This window comes from Aphelocoma coerulescens (assembly GCF_041296385.1).
Source record: "Aphelocoma coerulescens isolate FSJ_1873_10779 chromosome Z unlocalized genomic scaffold, UR_Acoe_1.0 ChrZ, whole genome shotgun sequence".
NCBI classification, from domain to species: domain Eukaryota; kingdom Metazoa; phylum Chordata; class Aves; order Passeriformes; family Corvidae; genus Aphelocoma; species Aphelocoma coerulescens.
In genome coordinates, this window is record NW_027184085.1 from 10,241,858 (window position 1) to 10,264,247 (window position 22,390).

At 55.9% G+C, this 22,390-nt stretch overlaps 2 protein-coding genes across 4 annotated transcripts in view; one reads left to right on the forward strand and one right to left on the reverse strand.

Moving 5' to 3' along the window:
- LOC138103592 (receptor-type tyrosine-protein phosphatase T-like) overlaps positions 1–12,578 on the forward strand; it is a 29,107-nt gene extending 16,529 nt beyond the window's left edge. For 2 of the 3 annotated variants that reach the window (XM_069001998.1, XM_069001997.1), the window contains exons 9-30: positions 266–458; positions 593–704; positions 830–1,064; positions 1,299–1,338; positions 1,876–1,981; positions 2,162–2,229; positions 2,523–2,665; positions 2,795–2,882; positions 3,474–3,544; positions 3,949–3,985; positions 4,730–4,827; positions 4,999–5,115; positions 6,229–6,386; positions 6,463–6,598; positions 7,851–8,000; positions 8,176–8,275; positions 8,772–8,851; positions 9,269–9,403; positions 9,845–9,970; positions 10,557–10,714; positions 10,987–11,122; positions 11,625–12,577. In XM_069001998.1, coding sequence (XP_068858099.1) covers positions 266–458; positions 593–704; positions 830–1,064; positions 1,299–1,338; positions 1,876–1,981; positions 2,162–2,229; positions 2,523–2,665; positions 2,795–2,882; positions 3,474–3,544; positions 3,949–3,985; positions 4,730–4,827; positions 4,999–5,115; positions 6,229–6,386; positions 6,463–6,598; positions 7,851–8,000; positions 8,176–8,275; positions 8,772–8,851; positions 9,269–9,403; positions 9,845–9,970; positions 10,557–10,714; positions 10,987–11,122; positions 11,625–11,699 — 2,562 coding nt within the window. In that variant the 3' untranslated portion in view covers positions 11,700–12,577. Of the gene's footprint in view, positions 1–265; positions 459–592; positions 705–829; positions 1,065–1,298; positions 1,339–1,875; positions 1,982–2,161; positions 2,230–2,522; positions 2,666–2,794; positions 2,883–3,473; positions 3,545–3,948; positions 3,986–4,729; positions 4,828–4,998; positions 5,116–6,228; positions 6,387–6,462; positions 6,599–7,850; positions 8,001–8,175; positions 8,276–8,771; positions 8,852–9,268; positions 9,404–9,844; positions 9,971–10,556; positions 10,715–10,986; positions 11,123–11,624 lie in introns of all 3 variants that reach the window. The other variant, XM_069001996.1, reaches the window with a different exon arrangement.
- Positions 12,579–12,835: 257 nt separating this feature from the next.
- On the reverse strand, positions 12,836–20,131 carry LOC138103294 (uncharacterized). The gene is made up of 11 exons (XM_069001501.1): positions 19,981–20,131; positions 18,266–18,508; positions 17,241–17,531; positions 16,760–16,857; positions 15,257–15,449; positions 15,011–15,122; positions 14,651–14,885; positions 14,377–14,416; positions 13,997–14,102; positions 13,871–13,917; positions 12,836–13,383 (listed from the first exon to the last, which is right to left on the reverse strand). The coding sequence occupies exons 1-10, from the start codon at positions 20,087–20,089 to the stop codon at positions 13,875–13,877; spliced, it is 1,470 nt and encodes a 489-aa protein (XP_068857602.1). The 5' UTR covers positions 20,090–20,131; the 3' UTR covers positions 12,836–13,383; positions 13,871–13,874.
- Positions 20,132–22,390: the final 2,259 nt, after the last annotated feature.

The following is a 22,390-nucleotide window of genomic DNA, read 5'->3' on the forward strand; positions in this document are numbered from 1 at the left end:
CCTCTTCCCTTCACAGGGGCTCAGCCCTGTGCTCACAGAGGCTGCTGCTCGCACATCCCGAGTGTTGGCTCCAAATTCCTCCTCTCCTCTTCTCTGCTCTGAGGTCCCCGCATGGGGCTGAGGCTCCTGCCCGTTCCTCTCCGGAGCCTTCCCCACCGGGCCAGGCACAGGGAAGGGCAGGCTGGCAGGGCCGTTGCCAGCTGCAGGCAGCTTCCCAGCGGGCAGGTGGGAGCTGCTGCATTCCAGCTGTGTCTCCTGCCCGCAGCTGAACATCACGGCCAGGAACGCCGGGGACAGCGGCGTGCTGGAGATGGAGCGGCTGCGGCTCAATGGCTCCGTCACCGAGCACCGGCTGCCGGAGCACAGCCCTGGCCGCAGCTACGCGGTGATGATCCGGGGGCTGACGGCTGCTGGAGCCGGGGCTGCGCTGACGAGGGAGTTTCACACCGGCAGCTCGGGTAAGCTTTGCTGTGTCGCTGTCCCAGGAGCCCGGGCACGGAGGAGCCGCGCTCGGCAGAGCTGCGTTGCCCGAGGCTGCCCCTGCTCCTCGCACAGCCCTGCCCGCGCTCATTCCGCGGCTGTTCCCCTCCAGACACCCCGCACCCCCAGGGCATCGGCTGCCGCAGCGTCCGCGACATCGCCCCATCCCAAGGGACGGCCGTGCTCCCCCTGCGCCCCATCGCCCGTCCCTCCGAGGCAGCCAGGTGAGCGCAGCCCCCGCAGCTCTGCAGCCCCGGGATGGCTCTCGCCACGCCAGCGCTGGCCTGCAGACGCCTCCTTCCCACTGTCCCCGCTGTCCCCCACGTCCCACCGACTTTGGGCCCTGCAGGGAGCACCAGCTGATCGTGGCCACGACGCACGACGGCTCGGTGATGGAGAGCATCTGCGCGGGGCAGCCACAGCTCTTCAATGGCAGCGTCTACCTGGCCGCTCTTCTCAACCTCACCGCCCCCACGGACTTCGTGCTGGGCGACGGCAGCCGCGGGCAGGGCCACCACAACGCTGCCCTCCGCCCGGGCTGCGACTACACGGCCCTCCTGCGCCTCGTCCGCCTCTCGCCGCAGGTACCCATCGCGGGGCTCCTGCTCCCTGGGGATGCTGCCGGCCGGGGCTGGGCCCCTCGCTGGCTCTGGGCTGCCTGTGAGGGCACACTCCTCTCCCATGCCTGGGCAGGATGGTGTCCCTGGGCTCCTGGGCCACAGCCGGGTCACTCGGTGGCCCTGGGTGGGGACCTGTGCTGCCAGGTAGGCTAGTGCTGCACGAGTGGGCTGAGCTCTCCCTCCTGTCTCCTCCAACAGGCAGAGAAGTTCACCTGTGTCTGCTACAGCTTCTCTGTTGGTAAGTGTCTCCTTGCTGATGGTGCCCAAGCCTCTCTCCTGCATCTTCCCTTTTGCCAGCCTGGCAGCTTCCCTGGAAAGGAGCTGGCACAGGGTAGATGTGGTGGCATACTGCTGTACTTTGGTCTTCATAGAAGTTCTCTAGATCTTGAGGCTATCTGTGGTAGATAGGCTTCAGACATCCTCAGGACACCTGGGTAGGTGTGGCTCCAGTGGCCGCTGGACATTGCACATCATCCCTGCTATCATCACATATTTAGTCCTACTCCCAGTGGTCCCCTCGTGATGTGCAACCCCTAAATGCAGATACCTCACCAGACTCTGGCAGTGCTTCGGGCCGTCAGGGACACAGGATCCACAATAGATGGTATCACACCAAGCAAGCACCTGCTCCTTCTGCCCCAACTTAGCTTTTCTCTAAAGCAAAGCCTGGAGTGGAAGACAAGAGAAGTTGCTTTACACTCCATGTCTCTATGGGATCTCCCAATGCTTGGTTCAGGCTGTGCAGGAGCCTGAGCCTGGGTTGTGCTGCTTGCAGGGCAGGAGCCATCATCTCTGCTGGACAGGAAGCCAGTGGTTGTGGCAGTAGCACTGGCTGTTGGATGCCTGGCACTGGGGATTTTGCTGCTCTTTGTGCTCTTCAGGTCAGTATGTGCCTCACCTCTCCTGCCCTCTGTGAGGCATTCATCAGCTTGCAATGGCAGAGAGAATCCCAGTGGAGCCTGAGATGAGGCAGGGTGGGAGGCAGGGTGGCTAGATGGGCAACAGGCTCTCCTCTGTCTCTCTGTTCTGCTGGTCTGTGGACCCGACTTGCTGTTTTTCAGGCTGAAGCACAACAGATCAAAAGCATCAGAGAACAACAGCACTATACCCCTGAGAGGATGTCAAAAAGGTGAAGTATGAGCAAGGGCCCTGTGTGCCTTGTCTAGACAGGCTGTCTGTTAAAAGCACAGGCAGGATGGTTGCTGGTTCCATAAGGTCCTTGCAGGAACAAGGTGATCAGAGCTGCCTGGCACAGGGAAAGGGACACCTCCCAGGACAAGGGACCAGTGTGGGGAGGGACAATCTAAGGTTTGGAGAAGTCCTGGCTGCTGCAATGCCATCTCAGTCCCCACTGCAGAGTTCCAGGGCTGGCCAGTTTAGCATCAGTTGGGTGCTGAAGTCCTGTCCTTGTGGTCTCTGCAGATGTATGCAAGCCAAACACACAGATCCTGGTGGAAGAACTGCTGGAGGCTCTGAAGATGTTTAAGAGGGAAGAAATAGAGGCAGAGCAGACAGATGATGAATCAGTTGACAGGCATGGTGCTGGGCTTCTTAGAGAATATCAGGTCTGGTTTAGCTTTGCTTTCCCACCTGGCAGCACTGCTTACCTCTTCCCTGGATGTGTGATGCAGTTGGCCTTGGCCAGCCCCAGAATACATTCCAATGCAGAGTGGGCTTGTTTTCTTCCTCCACAGCAATTGTCCTCCACTTTGTTGCACCCCTGCAATGCTGGGAAGGAGCTATGTAATCAAAACAAGAACCGCTACAAGAGCATTATCCCATGTAAGCAGAGCTCTTCAGGGGTTGGCTCAGGCTCTTGGAGCTGGTTGGGATAGCACAGGATGCTGGGTTGGTGTGGTGCTCCTCCGACACTTCAGAAATACTGAGCTACTCATCTCATCCTCTGTGGCCCCTGAAACCCAGAGGGATTTCTGGCCCCATTGTTCTATATCCCATTGGAGGATCCATGTTCTGCCCTTCAAATCCTCCTGCAAACTTAATCAAACATCACTATATTCCTGTTCTTGATGCTAGTCATTGCTGAGCACTGCCATGTTCCATCTCGAGGCAGGTATTTGTGGGAAAGTGGAAGGAGTGACCCAATTTCTTTCAAACTTTAAAGCTCCTCTGGGCTTCACATGGTGTGTACATTTGGCCATTTCATAATCTTGCCTAAAACCCCATTGTACTTCCTGCTGTGCCATGTCACCCTTTGTCTCCTCAGCTGTTCTTTAACCCTGAACATGTCCTGAGGGCTGGGGTGCTGCTGAGGAGACAACAGACAGTCACAGACTTTAATAAATTATGCCTTCCCCCTTAATCAGTCTCTTTGTTGCTGCCCTAAAGCACCGGCCCACCTCCCTTCTCTTTCAGACGATCACTGCCGTGTGGTGCTGCAGCCCTCTGACACTGGGAATGGCTACATCAATGCCAGCTATGTGGATGTAGGTAGCGAGGAATTATTACCCTGGGAAGGGTAGAAAAGGTGCCTGGCTGTGCTGGGTGAGGACAGTCCTGCTCACATGGGGGCAGGGGGGGGAGGGGGGCTGAGGTCTGGCTCTTCTTGCCCTCAAGGGATGTTCCCTGAATCCCCTCAGAGCTGCCTGGAGTAGCCTGGGTTTGTGTGCAGTTCTCGTCTCTAACAAAAAGAGACACGTGTGAGGGGACAGGAGCTGAGATGCAGCCCCTGGGTACCCACTGTCTGTGCTGGCCAGGAGAGGTGCTGTGGGACACACTGTGCTGAGGGTTATGGGCTTTGATGCCTGTGGGGATGTATGGATCCTTTATTTAATTCCCTGTTAAACATTTAACCCATGTGATCTGAGCTGTTTGAATCTCTCCCCTGCAGAGCTACCGAAGTCCACGTTTCTTCATTGCAGCTCAAGGTAGGTGCTCCCAAACCTCAATCCTCAGGAGATGCCAGTCACTGCCCTGAGAATTCTGGGGAATGGGGAGCTGGGATAGCAGCCAAGGAGCTGTGAATGGCTCACTCCAAGTCCCTGTGTCTCATGGGTCTCTGTCCTGAGCAGTGGTTACAGCTGCTTCAGGGCATGGAAGGTCTCAGTGGTAGCTTGACAGCAGCTGGAGCTGGTGTCTGCGCTGCCCAGTCTGAGGACGTGGTCCTTCCACCCACAAGCCTACTTTGTTCCCTTTGGCAGCTGGCCAAAGGGAACAAACATGACGGGGACACCCCTGCAAATGCCTGGCATGTCTGCACCCAGTGCACTCAGATACAACCTCTTCTCAACAGTGCAAAGCCTGGATGGGCTTGTCTGCTCTGTGCAGCATGCAATGAGGAGGTCCCTGCAGAGCTGCAAAAATGCTCTTTGGGAAATAGGACCCTAAATATGGGAGCAGCTCATAGTCATCTCAAGGGTCTGCATGTGGGAGCCCCTAAAGCAGCAGTGGATCCCTGACATGTCCTGGGCTCATCTTCTCTCCCTCCTCCTTGTCCTAATTTCTAACATGGTGATGGAGCCGATGTGGGCAGCACCCCTGTCAGGTGCTGACATCCCCTGGCTGTGCCTCTGTCCCTGGGTAGAGGAAAGCCTGGGAATGTCCAAATTGTGTGCGGGAGCACACCCCCATGGCTTGGACACTGGCACAGGGCTTTCCTCTTCCTTCCCAAGGCCCCTTGGCTGGGACAGTGGTGGATTTCTGGCAGATGGTCTGGCAGGAGAAGACCTCAGTCATTGTGATGCTGACGGGCTTAGTGGAGCAGAACAAGGTAGAGAAAACCTCTCAGCCCATGCTCAGCCTGGGCATTGCCAGAGCCCAGGCTTCCACACATGCTGTGCTCCCAGTGCAGCCATCAGTGAGGGCAGGGAGCAGCTCTGCACCCCTGCAGTCCTCCCCTTGTGAGTTTGCCTGTGCCCAGATGTCTCACTGCTGTTGACAGATCAAGTGTGAGCAGTATTGGCCAGAGCAGGAGCAGGTCTACGGCGACTTCACTGTGACACTCAACAACACCTGGACCACCACAGGCCTTATCAAACGCATCTTCTGCCTGCAAAAGGTAAGCCTGGTATCGAGCTGAGGTGGGAATGCAGGATGCATTTGGGTTCCAGCAGCTGGTGGGAGCTGTCAGCCACAAATCCTCTGGGGATCTCTGCCTGGTGTCCAGCACGAGAAGGTCTGGTGTTAGCACATTGCTATCACTGGAATCCCTACCAGGGCATCAGTCCCAGGTTTCTGTGCCAGGCAAAGGCAGTCAGTCAGCTCCAGTGGTCACCCCAGAAGATGAGTCTGGACTGACAATGTGCATGGGAATGTTGTGGATTCTTGAGGGCTTGGGTGAGGAGATTGCACAGGGTATAAAAGCAGTTAAAGGGTATAAAATTGAATATCTGCACATCCAGGGTGATGGGACAGGTGCCCACCTGTCACCTGAATCAATCTGCAGAAGGTCCACACTGAAGCTCCTTGGTCACTTACAGTCCTAAACCTGGACAGATAGTTTATGGTTTCAGATAACCTGCATAGGGTCGTTTCTCAAGGTGGGTGCTCCTGCTGAAGTTACACTTCAGATAAAGAGCAGAAACTGAAGGAGCTGCAAGGAGGAAAAACAGGTACAATATAAAGAAATTGCAGTTATGCATATTCCTGTCCTTTCTTGTCTTGCCCAGAGCAAGATGTAGCTGAAACGTAAAGCTCCAAGAGCACCTGATGGTAAAGATGTAGCATTAGTTCTTGCCAAGTCAATGTGATGTTTAGGGAAAAACATATAATGGGCTGGTAACAAAAGTGACTACATTCACATTAGTGTAGAAACAGCCTTAGGGTATATATTTTCTGGGTAAGTCAGGGCTTTTTGATGACTGTAGAAATACCCTAAGCTGTGATTTTTATAATTTTCCTCTGGAGCACAAGCTGCTTTTTCTGCTTTGTGTTCACTGTTTACAGCACAGTGAAGCAGAGGACAAAATTAATTGTGTGTCTGTGTGATGGATGAATCTGCCCTTTACTGTCTGAGGAGCTTACACTGTGGGTGCTGGAGGGAGCACTCTGTGGCGGTGCCCCTCTGAAGTGGTATTCTCACTGCTCCCTCCTTGCTGGCATGCAGTCACTTCACACAAGTCTCCTGGTTGCTTCCAGCTCCCCATTGCCAGCCACGTCTCCCTCTTTGCAGGCAGGCTGTGCTCTCCCAAGAGCGGTGGAGCAGTTTCACTACCTGCTGTGGCCAGACCACGGAGTGCCCAGAAACCCTTCCCAGCTCCTGTGCTTGGCGGAGGTGGTGAACAAGAGGGTGTTGGAAGCGCCTGCTGGACCCGTGTTGGTGCACTGCAGGTACCAGGCTGGGCGTGTTTGGGTGCTGGGGCATTGCCAGCAGGGGCAGCACTGACCCAGTTTTCCGTGTCCTCAGTGCAGGGATCGGGCGCACAGGTACCTTCATCGCCCTGGACTTCCTCTTGAAGATGGGGAAGGCTGAGGGGAAGGTGGATGTGTTTCACTGCGTGCAGCAGCTGCGGGAGCAGCGGGTCAGCATGGTGCAGACCAAGGTGAGGAGACGTACTTGCTCCCTGCACACCTCGGGCTGCAGGTCCAATTCCCACCTGTGGGAGTCGGCACAGGCGGGCGGCCAGAACAACCACAAAGCCATGGCTGGAATGCCAAGGGTAAATTTATGTCATTACCTCCCTAGCTGGAGGATCCCAAAGCAACACCCAGGAGGTGACACACGAGTAGGAGCACCAGCACTATCAGGCTCAGTCAATCTTAGGGGACGGCAGGGCTGCTGTTTGTACCCATTTATCAAGGGCACGTGTAGTTTACCAGCTGTGCTGTGATCTCTTCTGTGTTTTTAATCTCTGGTCTTAGATTTCTCCCAAAACAGTGAGCTCAAGCTTGTCTGTGAGAATGGCTTCCAAGTTTCTGTAAACACCTACATTATCTCTACACAGATTCTACTCCTCAATGCAGACAGATGATAAACAGCAGCGTGCTGTGTGTAGGATTTCTCACACTGTCGTTTTCCAGACCTTGACATTCCCAGCTGTACAGCCACTTGAGCAAATCCACCATGCTCCTTGCCATTCTTCTGCTTTCAACTCTTTGCTCTCAACACCACCCTTCCCAGGGATGTGGCATGCAAAGCCAAATTAGCTGTGCTGTTTATGATCTAGCCACAGGGACTCAGGCTGCCAGGTGGTGGATACTGCAGGATCCTTTTTCAATACTGTGTCCAAACCTAGTTGGGTTCTGTGTTGCCCTGAGACTCTCTGAGGTATCAGCAGCATTTGTATGCATCGGTCACCCTGATAATAGAAGGGCTGTCTTGTAGGCAAGGATCATGAATGAGAGTCCACCTCTCCCTCAGGCTTTTAGGATGTCTGCCCTCCTGGCATCTCTTGGGCAGCAGCGTCCTGGCCTAGGGACTATGTTCCTGGGATCTGCTTAGTGCAGGGTTCCTTTGGAGAAAACTAGGTTGAGCTGGACCAACCATCTGCTTGTAGGAGGTCCACTTAGTCCACAGGTTTCCTGAGCTGCCTTCCCCAGAACAGGGGTCTGATTTGAGAGGGAGCATTAAACCTCAGGAAGATGATCTTGTCTGGGTTGCTGGAGTTGCTGGCTGCATCCCAAAGCAGGGCTGCCTGCAATGAGAAGCGTCTGGCCTCAGGGATCTGCAGCAGGAAGGTGAAGGATGAACCTGGCTCACTTCTGGCACAGTTTGATGACAGCTGGTGGTCTGGAGCTCCAGGGCTCTTCCTGGACTGGCTCCAGACTGCGCAGCTGACCTGTATCCTCATGCAGGAGCAATACAGCTTCCTTTACGAGGCGCTGCTTGAAGGCTTGCTCTGTGGCAACACCGGGGTCCCAGTGGAGAGCATCTCCACCCTTGTCCACTCCCTTCAAGAAGATGAGACCTCAGGCCACAACAGTGTCCTAGAGAAGGAGTTCAAGGTACCACCAGGATATGGTGCACTGGGGCTGTGAGGGCTCATCTGTGATGCCAACACCATCACTGCTCCCCTCCCCAGTAGTGGGAGGGAGACAGACAATCCTTTCTCTGGGGTGGCTCAATAAGGTGAAGGCAGGACTGACAGGCAGGACTGACTTTGGTGAATCACCTCTACAGGCCCTGCAGAGCTTTTCCGAGTTGTTCCAGCTCCTGCCGTGCAGAGAAGCAGAGAAACCCAGAAACCAACCCAAGAACCGCAAGCCAGGGATCCTGCCAGGTAACTGGCAGGGCTGGGCAGCCCCTTGCTCTAAAACCCAGTGTCTGATAGCAGCAGGGGAAAACAATGCTTTCCTGCTGCTTCCCTCCCCGGCCCATGGCACTCACAGGTTCTGCTCGAGGTCCAGTCATTGTTTTCTGGTTAGTAGATAATAAGTACTGATTCCTTCTGAGCCTGTTGGAAGTACATGGGGTACACCTGGGATAAAGATGTCCCTGGTCTAAACTTTCCCAGGGGAGAAGCTCAGATGAGGCACATCAGGGAGCAGTGAGGAGAGTGGATCTGCTGTGCAGTGCCCATGAGGTTTTGGATATCCCACATCAGCGTGCCCTGAGCTGTTGCAGCCATGGGTGTGGTGGTGCCTGTCCATTCAAGCCTCTCCAGCCCAAGCTGCAGGGAGCTATGTTGACCATATCTGTTGCAGGGAAAGCCCACTGCCCCTCTGTAGGGAGAGAATGACCCATTTCTTCCCTCTCTCTGCTCCTTGCCTCTGCAGCGGATTCCTGCCGGCCCATCCTGATGTCTTCGGTGAACGCAGACGGCTCGCCAGCTTACATCAACGCCGTGTTTGCCAGCGTAAGGCTCCGGCCCCCGCCAGAGTGGGAGCTGCTCAGGGCCCTCCCGCGCACCTCTGCTCAAGGCCCGGGGAGAGCATCCCAGCCAGGGCTGAGGTGCCCCAGCCCTCGGGCTCCTGCACAGTGACTGCTGGCCCTGCTGCCAGGAGATGGCCCCCGCGATCGCGATCGGCGGAGCCCTGCCCGCGCAGGCAGCGCAGCAGCCTGTGCTGGCCACAGCCTGCTGGGAGCTGAGCCCGGGTGTCATGAGCTGAGGGGACAGCGGGGCTCAAACCAGAGCTGCCCTGAGGAGGGCTGGGGTGGCATGTGTCTTCTCCATCTCCGCAGGGAGGCAGGGAGCCGTTCCTGCTGTGGGAAGGGCACTCGGGGAGTGGATCGTGGAACTCTCCCTCCACATGCATCACGGTGTGTTTTGCAGACGTACACCGAGGAGGAGAGAATCATCATCACCCAGCTGCCTTTCCCCACCACGGTGGTGGATTTCTGGGCTCTGGTTTGGGATTACACCTGCACATCGGTGGTTGTGCTGAATGAACTGCAGGAGCTGGACAAGGTCAGCAGCCCAAACACAGCTCAGCCCTCTCCTGGTTCCCTGTGGGGCCGAGCAGTGTGATTTCTGCCTTTGACCCTGCATGGCTCTTACCATGAGAGCCCTGCTTGCACCAGGACCTACTGCAGCCTTGTGGGCCTCCACCTGGGAGAGCCCTGAGGGCAGCCCCAGCACCACGGTGCCACAGCAGTGGGCTGTCCCCCAACCTCACTGCAAGTGAGCATCCCTCAGGTTTTGTTTACCCCTGCCCCAGTGTCCTCTCTGCTGGAGTGTTATCTTCTGGCTGCAGTTGGTGGGTTGGTGCCCAGCAAGTGTCTGGCAGAGACATGTGTACATGGCTTATGGGCAAGGGGCTGGTGTGAGCCCACCCATGCGAGGGGCTGAGCTCTGCCCTGCGTGCAGCCTGGGGCCGTGTGTGAACATGCACCTTTCCCCCTCCCCCAGACATACGTGCAGTTCTGGCCCACCCAGGGCGAAGATGACTATGGCCGTTTCCATGTCCAGCTGATCTCAGAGGAGCCTGGGGCTGGCTTCACAACCTGGACACTTGTCCTCAGCAACAGGCAGCAGGTGGGCTCTTTGCTCAGAGATGGCAAACTCCTTTGAGAAGAACCTTTGCAAGAGCTGGGAGGACCAGCTGTCGACAGGCTTTAATTTGGGGTCAAAGTCACAGCTAGAGATGGCAGAGGGATCTGGTGGAGTCCTGGAAGGGCACTGGCCAGAGCAGGGTCTTTTTCCTTGGGAGAGAGGTTACTCACAAGGAAGTGAGGCTGCAGGCAGAGATACAGCTCAGAGGTATCTTTGTGTGCCTTTCCAACTAGAGGACTGCAGCTGTGGATGGAGTTTGTGCATATTGGTGGTGCATGGAAGGGGACAACTACTGCAGGCAGCTGGGCATGGGACTGGTGTCAGTCTGAGCTGCACCTGGTGCTCAGCTCTTCTCTTATGCTCTGTCCATCTGCCAGTCTCAGAGCACTCAGTGGAGGAGGGCAAAGTCTGGAGTGGCATCTCCTGTTGTGAAGCTGTTCCCTTTTTCCAGTGTGTTCCATTTTCCAGCATGGCTGAGCCAGGACTCGCATGCACTGTCCCTCCCCTTCCCTCCATGAAGCCAATAGGTCTCTGCTCTGCCCAGCCCACTGTCTTTCTTCCCCACTAGCCCAAGAAAGCTGCAGTGGAAATCCAGTTACACCAGCTGACAGACTGGCCCATGCAGCAGCATCTTCCCCCGCACCCTGACACCATCATCAGCTTGCTAGGGAAGGTGGAGACACACCATCGGCAGAGCCAGGATGGACATATCCTTGTCACCTGCTGGTGAGTGATGTCTCTTGGAGGAGCAACCATGGCACAGAGCTGAACACAGCCCAGTCTGTGTCAGTGAACTTGCTCACAGCTCCATCTTGGGTGGATGTATGGATATGGGGTCAGCTATGTTCAGGGAGGAAGGCTTCCCTGTAGAGGCTAGCTGGGTGTGGGATCTGTGGGCAAGATCATCCTGAGAGTGTGGGTGTCTAGGGGGACACCTCTGAGGCCCTGCCCTGCCACCTGATCCCAGAGCACAGCTCTCCCCTTGCCCTCCTCCTCAGGGATGGAGCCAGCCGGAGTGGGATCTTCTGTGCTGCTAGTTTCCTGTGTGAACAGATCCAGAGTGAGGGGATGGTGGATGTATCCCAGGCTGTGAGGATGCTGAAGAGGCGGCGGAGACAGTTCATTAAAGATGTGGTAAGTGCTGACTTCCAACCCAGAGGGATAGCAGCACCAAAACGAGCCATATCCTGGATTGCTACAGCAGCTGCCCTGCCCCTCTGTGCTCAGATCATCCTGAGGCCAGCAGGGGTGCATGAGATCTTTGAAAACCCTGTTGTCTGCTTCTGGGATGTACCCACTCACTCAGCAGCAGGTTCTGCAGAACTGAATGGGCACCAAAGCATCCTGCATGATGAGTGGCCCCTTTCTGGTCCACCTGGCTGCTCAACACTTTATGCCACGGAGGCTGTCTCTCCTCCCAAAACCAGCTGGCTCCAGTGCTGGGGTAGTCCAGCCCTCCAGCTCCTGGAGCACATGCCTGTGATTCCTCAGCAGGGGAAGGGGGACTCCAGCTGAGAGGAGGAGGGTGGACTGTACCTGTATTTGGCATGCTCAGGAAGCTGTTGGAGACCAGTGCCGACATGCCACTGCAGGTGTTGGTCCACCAGAGTCTCATGCACATCCTTTTTTTCCACAGGAACAGTATGGGCTCTGCTATGAACTAGCCCTCAGTTACCTGAATTCCTTTGAAACCTACGGGAATTTCAAGTAGGGGCATGACCACAGCCCATCTCTGGATGGGACTTTGATTCCCTGGACAACTCTTCATCAGTAACAGTGGAAGCAAGAGGAAACAAAAGGGATGTGCATGACCCCAAGATGCTTCACTCCCCTGAAAAACCACCCCAAGGGTCCTCCGTTCTTGGAGAGGACAGTCTGGACTGTCTTGAAATTGTGGCCAGGCTTTGAAATGGGAACCTGACCCTTTGCCCAGCACTTGTGCAGGAACTTATCTGGAATCACATCCTGAGTATGCAGAGCAGAGCAGAGGCACTGGGGCTTGACCTATCCTTCCTTGCCAAGGATGTCGAGCACAGCTGTCTCATCCAGGTTCCATTGTCCCCTCAGGTAGCCCCAAAGAAAGTGGGGTAGCACCAACACCCACATTATGTTTGGTCAGGGAAGTATCAAACTGCTGCAAGATCTATGGTGCTGAGGAGCACAGGATATCTGTCCTACTTTGGGAGAAGCATGAAGCCCAAAGTCAACAAGAACCAACAGTGGGACAACCCATGGTTCTGCAGGGCTAAACTGGTGCTTCAAACCCCACACAACCTCTTCTGGGAGCTCCATCTTCCAGGTGCTTCTCCAAGTGCCACTGCCCTACCACCTCCAGAGAGGCTCTATCATCAGCCTGTCTGGCTGCACCATGGCAATCCCAGGTTATAGTGGCTCAACTTGAATATCCTGGATGTGCTTCAAGCAGTACTACAGAGACAGGAGACCTCAGAACCAGGAGTGACCCCATGGCTGTCTGTCCTGTGTCTTACCAATAAAGGCCATGGTGGTGGTGACCTCTGCTTTTCGCTTTTCTTCCAGGTTTGACCCAGCACAGGGGCCACAAAGGAGCTGAAAGCACAGAGATCCCACAGCTCTGGCCACAGCATGGGCACAGAATACACTCTTGGCCAAAATGCATGCTGAGGGACATCACCCTTGGTGGATTCCCACCACAAGTCTGCTCCGAACTCACATGAGAACTGTCCAGCTCAGCTCAGGAGGTCAGAAAGGCTGTCAGGCACCACTAGGGCAATATGGGGTCACAGCAGCCCTGCTCGTGGCCCCCCTCAACAAGGCACAGCAAGGCGACATGACCCCACAGGGTCAATGAGGGGACCAGGCAGGAGCTGAGTGGGACAGGCAGCCCCTCCAAACCATAAGCCTTTATTTGTTGTGCAGACAAAACAGGCAGAGTCACAAAGCAGTCCAGCCAGGCCTTGGCTGAATATCAGCAGAGAGGGCAGAAGGGTTGGAAACCCAGAGCACAGCAGGAGAATGCCATCAGCCTGAGCCTGTGTGGGTCTGAGATTGGGAAATCTGGCATACAAGTCCTGCTTCCAGGAAAGCAAAAATAGAAGCAAAGCTTGAAAAAAAGGACTACAGAAGGCCAAATTCAAAGGCCTTACAAAAGCAGTAAGCAAAAGCTGGGAGGTGAAGGGGCTGAGGATTGAAAATATTCAACCCTTCTTGACCTCCTGTTTTTCTCTTGCCCTGCTGAATTGGATAAATTGCGTGGGACCCCCATGCTGGTAGTCACAGAAGAGCCAGGGGACATGGCAGCCATCAGCACTGGGCTGGGTTATCCTTCCCATTTTCTCCATTTCCTCACTGCTCTGGATGTCCCCACAGTCCTGGCTGGGGCTGAAGTGACTGATCTCCAGCCTAGCCACCTTTACCTATGGCGAAAAAGGGCACCCAGTGTCAGAGACAGGCTGGAGTCCAGGGCAGTGCCTGCCACAGCCCAACACTTTCATCTCAGCTGTGCCCAGCCACAGGACCCCAGAGGTGCTTGTCAGTGCCGAGGCGAGAGCAGCAGCACCTCAGCCTGACCCTCCTGAGACCCGTCCCTGCAGATCCCTGGTAGGGATGACGCACACACAAGTCCCTCAAAGACCTGAGCCTTTGGGATGCTTGTCTTTGCTCGCCCCTACTCCAAGCTGGGAGCACTGCCTGGAACCAGACTCTGCTGCCATGTGGGGCTCAGTGGGCAGAGCCATCCTGACCATCCTCAGCTAAGGCAAATGGGGAGATGTGTCAGTGCAGTGTATGAGCTGCTGCTTCTGGCGCTCAGGTCCTCCTGGGAGATTGCTGCTCTCTTCCCAGCTGTCCCACAGCCCTATAGTCCCCTCCGTGATGGTTGTCTGCAGAATTGCATTTTCCTACCTTTTTAGTTATCCTCCTTAGTTTTGTTGGGCAAATACTTCCTTTTCCTGGAAAGGCAAAGGGGAGTCCTGGGTAAGAGACTGGCATTGTGTATGTCCCTGCAGAACCTGTCCGATTCCTACTCACCTGGAGAGCACAAGCCACAGGATGACTGCAGCCACAAGGAGGACTGCCAAAAGCACGACCAGTCCAATCACAATCCCGTGCCACGAGCCTGCAGTCTGCTCTGCAACTAACACAGAGCCAGGAGTGAGTGCCACAGCCTGGCCTCCTGCTGGCAATGGCCCCAAGAATGGCAAAGGGTATGTGCAAGTGTGTAGGCCTGTGTCCTGGCTGAGGCTTCTTCTGGGAGAGAGGATCACCCCATGTGTGGGAATCTTGCTCTGTTCCACGTGAGCCCCAGAAGCTCCTGCCCTGTGCCAGCTCCTTTCCAGGGAAGCTGCCAGGCTGGCAAAAGGGAAGATGCAGGAGAGAGGCTTGGGCACCATCAGCAAGGAGACACTTACCAACAGAGAAGCTGTAGCAGACACAGGTGAACTTCTCTGCCTGTTGGAGGAGACAGGAGGGAGAGCTCAGCCCACTCGTGCAGCACTAGCCTACCTGGCAGCACAGGTCCCCACCCAGGGCCACCGAGTGACCCGGCTGTGGCCCAGGAGCCCAAGGACACCATCCTGCCCAGGCATGGGAGAGGAGTGTGCCCTCACAGGCAGCCCAGAGCCAGCGAGGGGCCCAGCCCCGGCCGGCAGCATCCCCAGGGAGCAGGAGCCCCGCGATGGGTACCTGCGGCGAGAGGCGGACGAGGCGCAGGAGGGCCGTGTAGTCGCAGCCCGGGCGGAGGGCAGCGTTGTGGTGGCCCTGCCCGCGGCTGCCGTCGCCCAGCACGAAGTCCGTGGGGGCGGTGAGGTTGAGAAGAGCGGCCAGGTAGACGCTGCCATTGAAGAGCTGTGGCTGCCCCGCGCAGATGCTCTCCATCACCGAGCCGTCGTGCGTCGTGGCCACGATCAGCTGGTGCTCCCTGCAGGGCCCAAAGTCGGTGGGACGTGGGGGACAGCGGGGACAGTGGGAAGGAGGCGTCTGCAGGCCAGCGCTGGCGTGGCGAGAGCCATCCCGGGGCTGCAGAGCTGCGGGGGCTGCGCTCACCTGGCTGCCTCGGAGGGACGGGCGATGGGGCGCAGGGGGAGCACGGCCGTCCCTTGGGATGGGGCGATGTCGCGGACGCTGCGGCAGCCGATGCCCTGGGGGTGCGGGGTGTCTGGAGGGGAACAGCCGCGGAATGAGCGCGGGCAGGGCTGTGCGAGGAGCAGGGGCAGCCTCGGGCAACGCAGCTCTGCCGAGCGCGGCTCCTCCGTGCCCGGGCTCCTGGGACAGCGACACAGCAAAGCTTACCCGAGCTGCCGGTGTGAAACTCCCTCGTCAGCGCAGCCCCGGCTCCAGCAGCCGTCAGCCCCCGGATCATCACCGCGTAGCTGCGGCCAGGGCTGTGCTCCGGCAGCCGGTGCTCGGTGACGGAGCCATTGAGCCGCAGCCGCTCCATCTCCAGCACGCCGCTGTCCCCGGCGTTCCTGGCCGTGATGTTCAGCTGCGGGCAGGAGACACAGCTGGAATGCAGCAGCTCCCACCTGCCCGCTGGGAAGCTGCCTGCAGCTGGCAACGGCCCTGCCAGCCTGCCCTTCCCTGTGCCTGGCCCGGTGGGGAAGGCTCCGGAGAGGAACGGGCAGGAGCCTCAGCCCCATGCGGGGACCTCAGAGCAGAGAAGAGGAGAGGAGGAATTTGGAGCCAACACTCGGGATGTGCGAGCAGCAGCCTCTGTGAGCACAGGGCTGAGCCCCTGTGAAGGGAAGAGGGATGCTGTTCGTTTGAAGGGCTGTAGATACATGTACTGAGCCCGAGGAAAGGTCATCCTAGATGCATTGCAACACGAGAGGCACTGTGGTGACATCCTCCACAAGAGGAATCTGAGCTTCTCTTTTCCCTTGTGTAAGGTTGGACTCTGAAGGCTTTCTCTAAGAGAAAAGGAGAAGCACTAAAGTTTCCATAAGTAATACATATGAAGGATCCCCATTTGCCCATGCATCATCTGAATACGTCATGAGATCCCTGGCCATTCTCACTTGATGCCTTTACAGAAATATGTTCTGGGCTTATGCAAAAGAGAAGACAACTGAAAGTGGACAGAAAGATTGGTGTCTGGGAGCAGGTGAGCTGAACAGGCTCACAAAGTGTTGTCAAGAGCTTGTCTGGCAGTTTCTACAGGAAAGAGCTAAGAAAGAGCATGCAACATCCCTGTCACACCGTGGAGACCTCTGTCCTCTGTCAGAGAGGGCCTAGAGCACTCTGAGGACTATCTCACCAGCACACACATCCTTTCCACTGCTAGAGAGCAGAGCTGTGCTGTGCTGTGGAACATGCCCCAAATCCAGAGACAGAGGAGATGCTTCTAGCCATGCATTGAGGAAAAGTCCACAGAATAGTGCAGCTCTCTGGAGGAGAGACTTTCAAGAGGGACTTTCAGAGAATTACTCAAACCACAGGCTTTTCTGTGGCAGGAACCAGAAACAAGTATGCAAGAGACACAGGAAACCCAGGGATGCCACCCCAGAAGACACATCACCATGTCTTGCAGACCAATCTTCAGATGTTTGCCAAGCCCAAAGCAGAGCAGAAACAGGGATTAAGCCTAGAGGACCTGAAGAACTCACCACCTCTCTGGGCATCTCCACAGCATGACACATGTCAAGAATGAAATAGAAAATGTTTGTGCTCATCAAAGCCAGATATTCACAGGCTGGGAACTGTGGCTCATCCCAGCCGTCCCTTTCCCACACTTCCCAGTCTGCCTGCACACAGCTCCAGGCCCGGAGCTGAAGGTTTGCCCTGGTCCCTTGGTACCTGGTATCCGATGATCTCCCCTTTGCAGGAGGGCAGCGCCTTCCACGTGAGAGAGCCCCTGTCGGGATCCAGCCGCAGCTCCTCTGGTTTGTCCGGCACTGGAAGCACAGACAGTGGGGTCACACACAGGGCCATGAGCAGGAGCTGAGGCCAGAGGAGGGTGCAGGCAGCTCCTGGCCATGGGACAGGCTGCAAAGGGACTCCCAAGAAGGGTTTGTTCCCTGCAAAGGCTGCACGTGCTGCAGCAGGGGGAAGCACAACAGTGGGGTGTGGCGTGGGACAATGAGAATGGGATGTGCCCTGCTCAGGGCTCTCACAGCCCCTTCCCCAGAGCTGCCCAGGATCCGAGCAGCCCTGATCCCAGGCATATCACTGCAGGGAGCAGAGATGCTCTGCATGAGCTGACAGGTGAGGAGAACATCTATCCACCTGTGACACAGCTCGGGACTGTTCTTTGTCTCTGATATTTCTGTTCACATACCTGTTTCCTCTGTCGTGAACAACCATGAGAAAAGGGTTGCATTGGGGGGCAGGCTGATGGTGACACTATACTCAGTGAAGGGCTGCAAAGGAGAGCAGGTGAATGTTCCTGCCTGGCCATGTAACATCTGCTCTCCATTCATCTCCTCAGCCTCACAGGGAGGAGAGGAAGGCGCTGCCCGCCGGCACACGGCCCTCATGCCCTGGCAGGCATCAGGGAACCTGCAGGTCCAGTTCAGTTTGATGCTGGTGCTGGAAATCTCAAAGGTCCCGGGGACAACCTGGAGGACTTCTGTGAAGGAAAGATTGCCAGAAGGTCACGCTCTTCCCTTCCACTCCCAGCCATGCAAGGATGCTGCAGTCAGACAACCTTGCTCATCACCCAGCCCGGTGGGAGGGAAAGGGAGAGACTGAAGGTGGTCACTGCAGCTCTCTCAAAGGGGAGCAGGAGGAGTTGGACAGGAATGAATGTGGGTGAGCGAGGGGACTACTGCTGCTCAAGCAATTTTCCCCATCGATTCAAAACTGAGGTGTCTGTGTGTCCCAGAATCTCTATGGTCCAGCAGGTACAGCTCTGCTCTCCCTTGGAGGGAACATGAATGCCCTAAGCTGTGAGAAGAGGGGGCCAAGCCTGCACCCACCATTCCACAGAGCCTGGAGGGGGCCCAGCCCACATGCAGCAAGCTGTGGTGCTCACAGCTGCACCGTCTGAGAGGACACAGGCAGCAAAGCACTCTGATCCTGCTCAAACTGTGATGCGGCGTGCTGGCCACAAACCCCACCACACATCCCTCTCCCATGCTCTTCTCCTCTGTGCACAGCAATTTGCCAGAAGCCCTCAGGGAGACCCTTATCACTGACAACCTCAGTGGTGATCCACAGGCTGGACTTGACACTGCCTTCAGCAGCACTTGCCATTTCCCCAGGCAGCACGGAGCCAGAAATCTCCTGTGCCCCCCAGCCTGCTTTCCCTGTTCAGGGAGGGCAGAGCAAGGCAGCCAAGAGGGCTCCTGATCCATTCCTTACCACTGCACTCCACGCTGGACCGAATGCGGGCCCAGGCACCACTGGAGTCTCTTCCAGTCCAGACTTCTCTGTACACAGGTTTCCCACGAGTGAAAGACTGGACTTTGCTTGAACATTTGACACGGGTGAAGGATGGCTGGAAACCTTCAGGACAACTCAGCATCACTTCTTCATTATTCTTGTAATTCTTCTTGTCTGGTGCCAGCTGGAGTCTGGAGTCCCACAGGGGCCTTTGGCACGTTTCTGGCAGAGGTGAAAGTGGGTGTTATTTGGGCTGGAGGTGATGAGATGGGGTATGGGTGGGTGGTGGGAGACAAATCCCCAGCAACTCCTCCAGCCAACAAAGGGGGAGGGAAGGTGACACATCCATCTGCTGGGATGTGACCTGCAGGCAAGATTTGTTGGGGAGGGGCTTTCTTTGTGCATGGAAATTGTGAAGGATCACTCATCTATGAACCTTCCCCATTCACCCTTGTGTCCAGGGCACCATATTCCCTTCTCCACAGCCCACAGCAGGGAGATGCCCAGGACAATCACCCCTGCACCAGGAGACACCCTCCAACCTCTCATTCAGGCCTGTTGCCCAGCGCAGCTCAGCTGGCACTTGCTGGGCCATGGCACCACCCCTCCTGCTGGGATGCATGTCCCTTCAGCCATGGCTCATCCCTCCCACAGGGATCAGCCATGCCCCTGTGACACTTCTGGGCTCCCTGTTCTCACTCAGTCCCTTGGCCACTCTCCTCCTGCCCCACACTGCTGGGTAGTGGGACAGGGGGGTGAGCAGTGCCTTCTCCATTCACATCTCCTGCTTTACCAATGCCCCTGCCCCTTTCTCCTGACACAACCCTTCCTTCTCACCAAATCCACCATCCTCCAGGCTGAGTAGGCACAGCTGGTCCCAGCAGTTTGTCCAGTGCTGCAGGGGGAGGCTTTGTGGCTGTGATTGTTACAGACAAGAACACTGGCTCCTGGAAGGAGCTCTTGCCTGTTCAAGCTTCTGCAAGAAGCTTTGTGAGGCCTGAAAGGGCTTAAAATACAATCTTCCTTCTCCCAAAGGGGCAGGCAAGGGATCTCACAAGGTTCGGATCAACCTCTGAACAGCCACAAAGGGAAATGCTGGTGACAAGCCACTTGTGCTCAGGCTTTGCTCTCAAACAGCCCTGATGGCAGGAGACCAGAGATGCCCAGCTGAGCACCACAGCCAGCAGCTTTGTCCCATGGCACACCACCATGACCCACCTCATGCTCAGGTACCCTGCCACTGATCCTGCCCCGGCCCATCTGCCTGGCAAAGTAGCAGCAAATTCCCTCTTGCACTGCTCTCGGCAGGCACAATGTCCCTCAGGCACTCCTGGGGATAGGATGTGTACTGAAAGCGACACCTCTTCTCCCTGAAGACCCTTCCCCTGATTCACATTGTGTGAACTGATGCCCAATTCATGCCCATTGTCTCCAGGGAATGATGGGCAAACTGGTTTTCTGAAGGGTGTGACCCATCACCACACATGCAGCCCAGTCCTGTCTGTCCCACAGAGCCCCAGTGTACACTGCATTGTAGCTCCTGTCCCTGGGGCCAAGACAGTGGGTGCCCCAGCTGACACAGCCCTCAGGAGTCCATCTGGGCTCCAGCCCATGGCTGCAGGCAGTGAAGATGAATATTCAACTTACAGGAGGAAAGGCAGCAAAATCTTCCAAGAGGAAGAACCACTTCTTACCTGTTCCCTGAGGCACTACCTGGATGTTGAAAAGTTCTTCCTGGCCATGTGCTGACAGCAGAGATGCAAGGGCCAGGAGAAACCTCAAAGCCAGCGACTGCTGGGACATCCTAGCGTGAAGTCCCCAGGCAGGACTGAAATCTCAGCCCTGCTCGCTGCCTCTGAGCCCAGGCATCCGTATCTGACTGCAAGGCTTGCAACCGCAGGAAGGAAACAGACGCATCTCCTCATGAGATACAGGAGGCTTCCTCTTTGGGCAGGGAGCCTCCCATCACTGCCAGCACTTCTGCCTTTTGATATCTTTTTGCCCCAGGAGCATCCAGGCTGTGGGACTCAACAGAAGGAACCTTGTCACTAAGATCCCAGAGTTTCCTCCCAAAACCCTTCTAGTTACCAGGGCATTCAAGAAGAATTACTCCTGTTTCTGAGGTAATATCCAAGTGCTTCCTGACACTGCGTGGGTTTTAGAGTGGTGATGAGTCACTTCCCCTCAATGATCACAGGAGATGGAGGACCTTTGAGAAAGCACATAAAGAGCTGGTCAGAAGCACAGATAGGAATGGGGACATGAACTGCAAGGGGTACTTCAATGCCTGAAACACTCTGCAGTCCTCCTGAAAGAAACACTCAACCCACACCCTCTCTCATCCTTCCCCGCTTCTCTGTCCTCAGCTGCCTCCTCCTCCTGCTCCCTCTGAGCCTCGCAGCACTCTCATCTGTCCCCAAGTGTGCAGACCACACTGCCCTACAGTGCCAGCTGTGTGCTTGAGAAAACACTCACAGTACTAAACCATGCCCCTTGTTCATCAGCAGCCACTGCTTTTCTCTTCCTCCAGAACCTCCCATCCACTTTGGATGTCTCGGATTCCAGAAGGCCAGGTGATCAGACATGGGGGGGCTGCAGAGGAACAGAGACCATACTTGTCCCTCAGCTCTGCCTGTGGCACACGCACAGGACACATTCCTGCCCAGGGTGAAGGGCGGTCTGCTTATGGCTCCCCTCAACAAGGTGCAGTTAGCTCAGCACCCACAGGGAACAGCACCTTACAAGGGCAATGAGGTGACTAGGCAGGAGCTGGGGGACAGCAGGTAGCCCCCTCCAAACCACAAGCCTTTACTGGCTGTCTGGACAGAGCTGGTGGAGTCATGAGGCTGACAGCCCAGGGTATGACTGGCTACGGGGATATGGCGTGGGAAGCAGGGCAGTTGTGGAGGTGGCAACTCTTCTCCCCTATCCCAAGCTTGCTCATTCCTCTTTCTCAACCAGCGGCAGCCACACAGGGTTGAGTTCCTCTTCCCCTCTCTGCCCAGTACCCACAAAGAGCAGCTCCATCAGGCACACATATCATACCAGCAACAGTCCTCAGGAAGGAGATATTTTGGTCCCAGGGGCCAGTTGCAGGTACTGAGGTAATGGGCAGACAGCTCATACGAAAACTGTCAAAACATGTCTTCACTAGCACATGCAAGTCATGTCAGGCTGAAAAAAAAGCTGGAGAAGGGAGAGGTCAATTGCTCTATCTTCTGGCAGCATACTCTTCAACAAGGAGAGCCTGCAGGCTGCCCCTCAGCCTCCAGGCTGCACTGGGTATTGGCAGGTTTGACAGGGGAGAGAGATAACACTGAAGCAAAAAGCCATGACATCTCTGTGTTCAGGGCTGTTGTACTAGTTTGAAAAAAAAACAGTGGGAGGCACCAAGTCAGAATAACAATTTAATAGGGTAATTTAAAAAAAGGCAGAAAACACTGGCTCAAACTGACAGAGTCAGGATACAACCTGACACCCTGTTAGTCAGGGTTGCAGTAGCAGTCCGATAAGATGGTGGCTGCAGTCCTCCTGAAGTGGTGGATGTGGTTCTGTTGAAGCAGTGATCCTGTAGAAGGGTCTGCTCTTCCTTGGAAGGTCCAGTGGTGGCTGTGTAGCTCCTGTCCTCTGGGAATCCAGTGGAAAAGGTGTCTGTGGTGTTCGGAATCTCAGATTATATCCAGGATGGAATGCTTGGTTCCTCCTTCTGCGTGGAGCATCTCACAATGGGATGATGAGTCATGAGGCAAGGCATTGATGGGCTCATTAACAAAAAGATAGTCCAGAGGGAGGAGGAAAGGAAACACTGCCCCATCTAGTTTCAACAGCTCATGAGGACGGTAAAAGAATACACTGCAACCCAGGACAGCTGTAAAAAGCACAACCAGAACCAGCTTGTCATACCTGAGTCCAGGGAACTCAGGAGAACCTGAGCACCCAAGGGCAGGAGAAGGAGATGGAAACATTGCAGGCAACAAACAGAGGAAAGAGAGGTTGATTGCCCCCTTGTCCAGCAGTCCATTCCTCACCAAAGACAGCCTTGGGACTGTGCCTCAGCATCCAGACTGGGCACTGGTATCCCACAGGGAGGGAGACAGCGGCTGT

What these genes read in the sequence shown, in the direction of transcription:
- LOC138103294 (XM_069001501.1), bottom strand. Translation starts at nt 20,089, where the DNA reads ATGTCCCAGCAGTCGCTGGCTTTGAGGTTTCTCCTGGCCCTTGCATCT. An exon ending in GGTAGTGCCTCAGGGAACAG is followed by an intron (nt 18,509 to 19,980) that starts GTAAGAAGTGGT and finishes CACCTCTGCCAG; the next exon opens with AAACGTGCCAAAGGCCCCTG. An exon ending in GTTCACGACAGAGGAAACAG is followed by an intron (nt 16,858 to 17,240) that starts GTATGTGAACAG and finishes CTGTGCTTCCAG; the next exon opens with TGCCGGACAAACCAGAGGAG.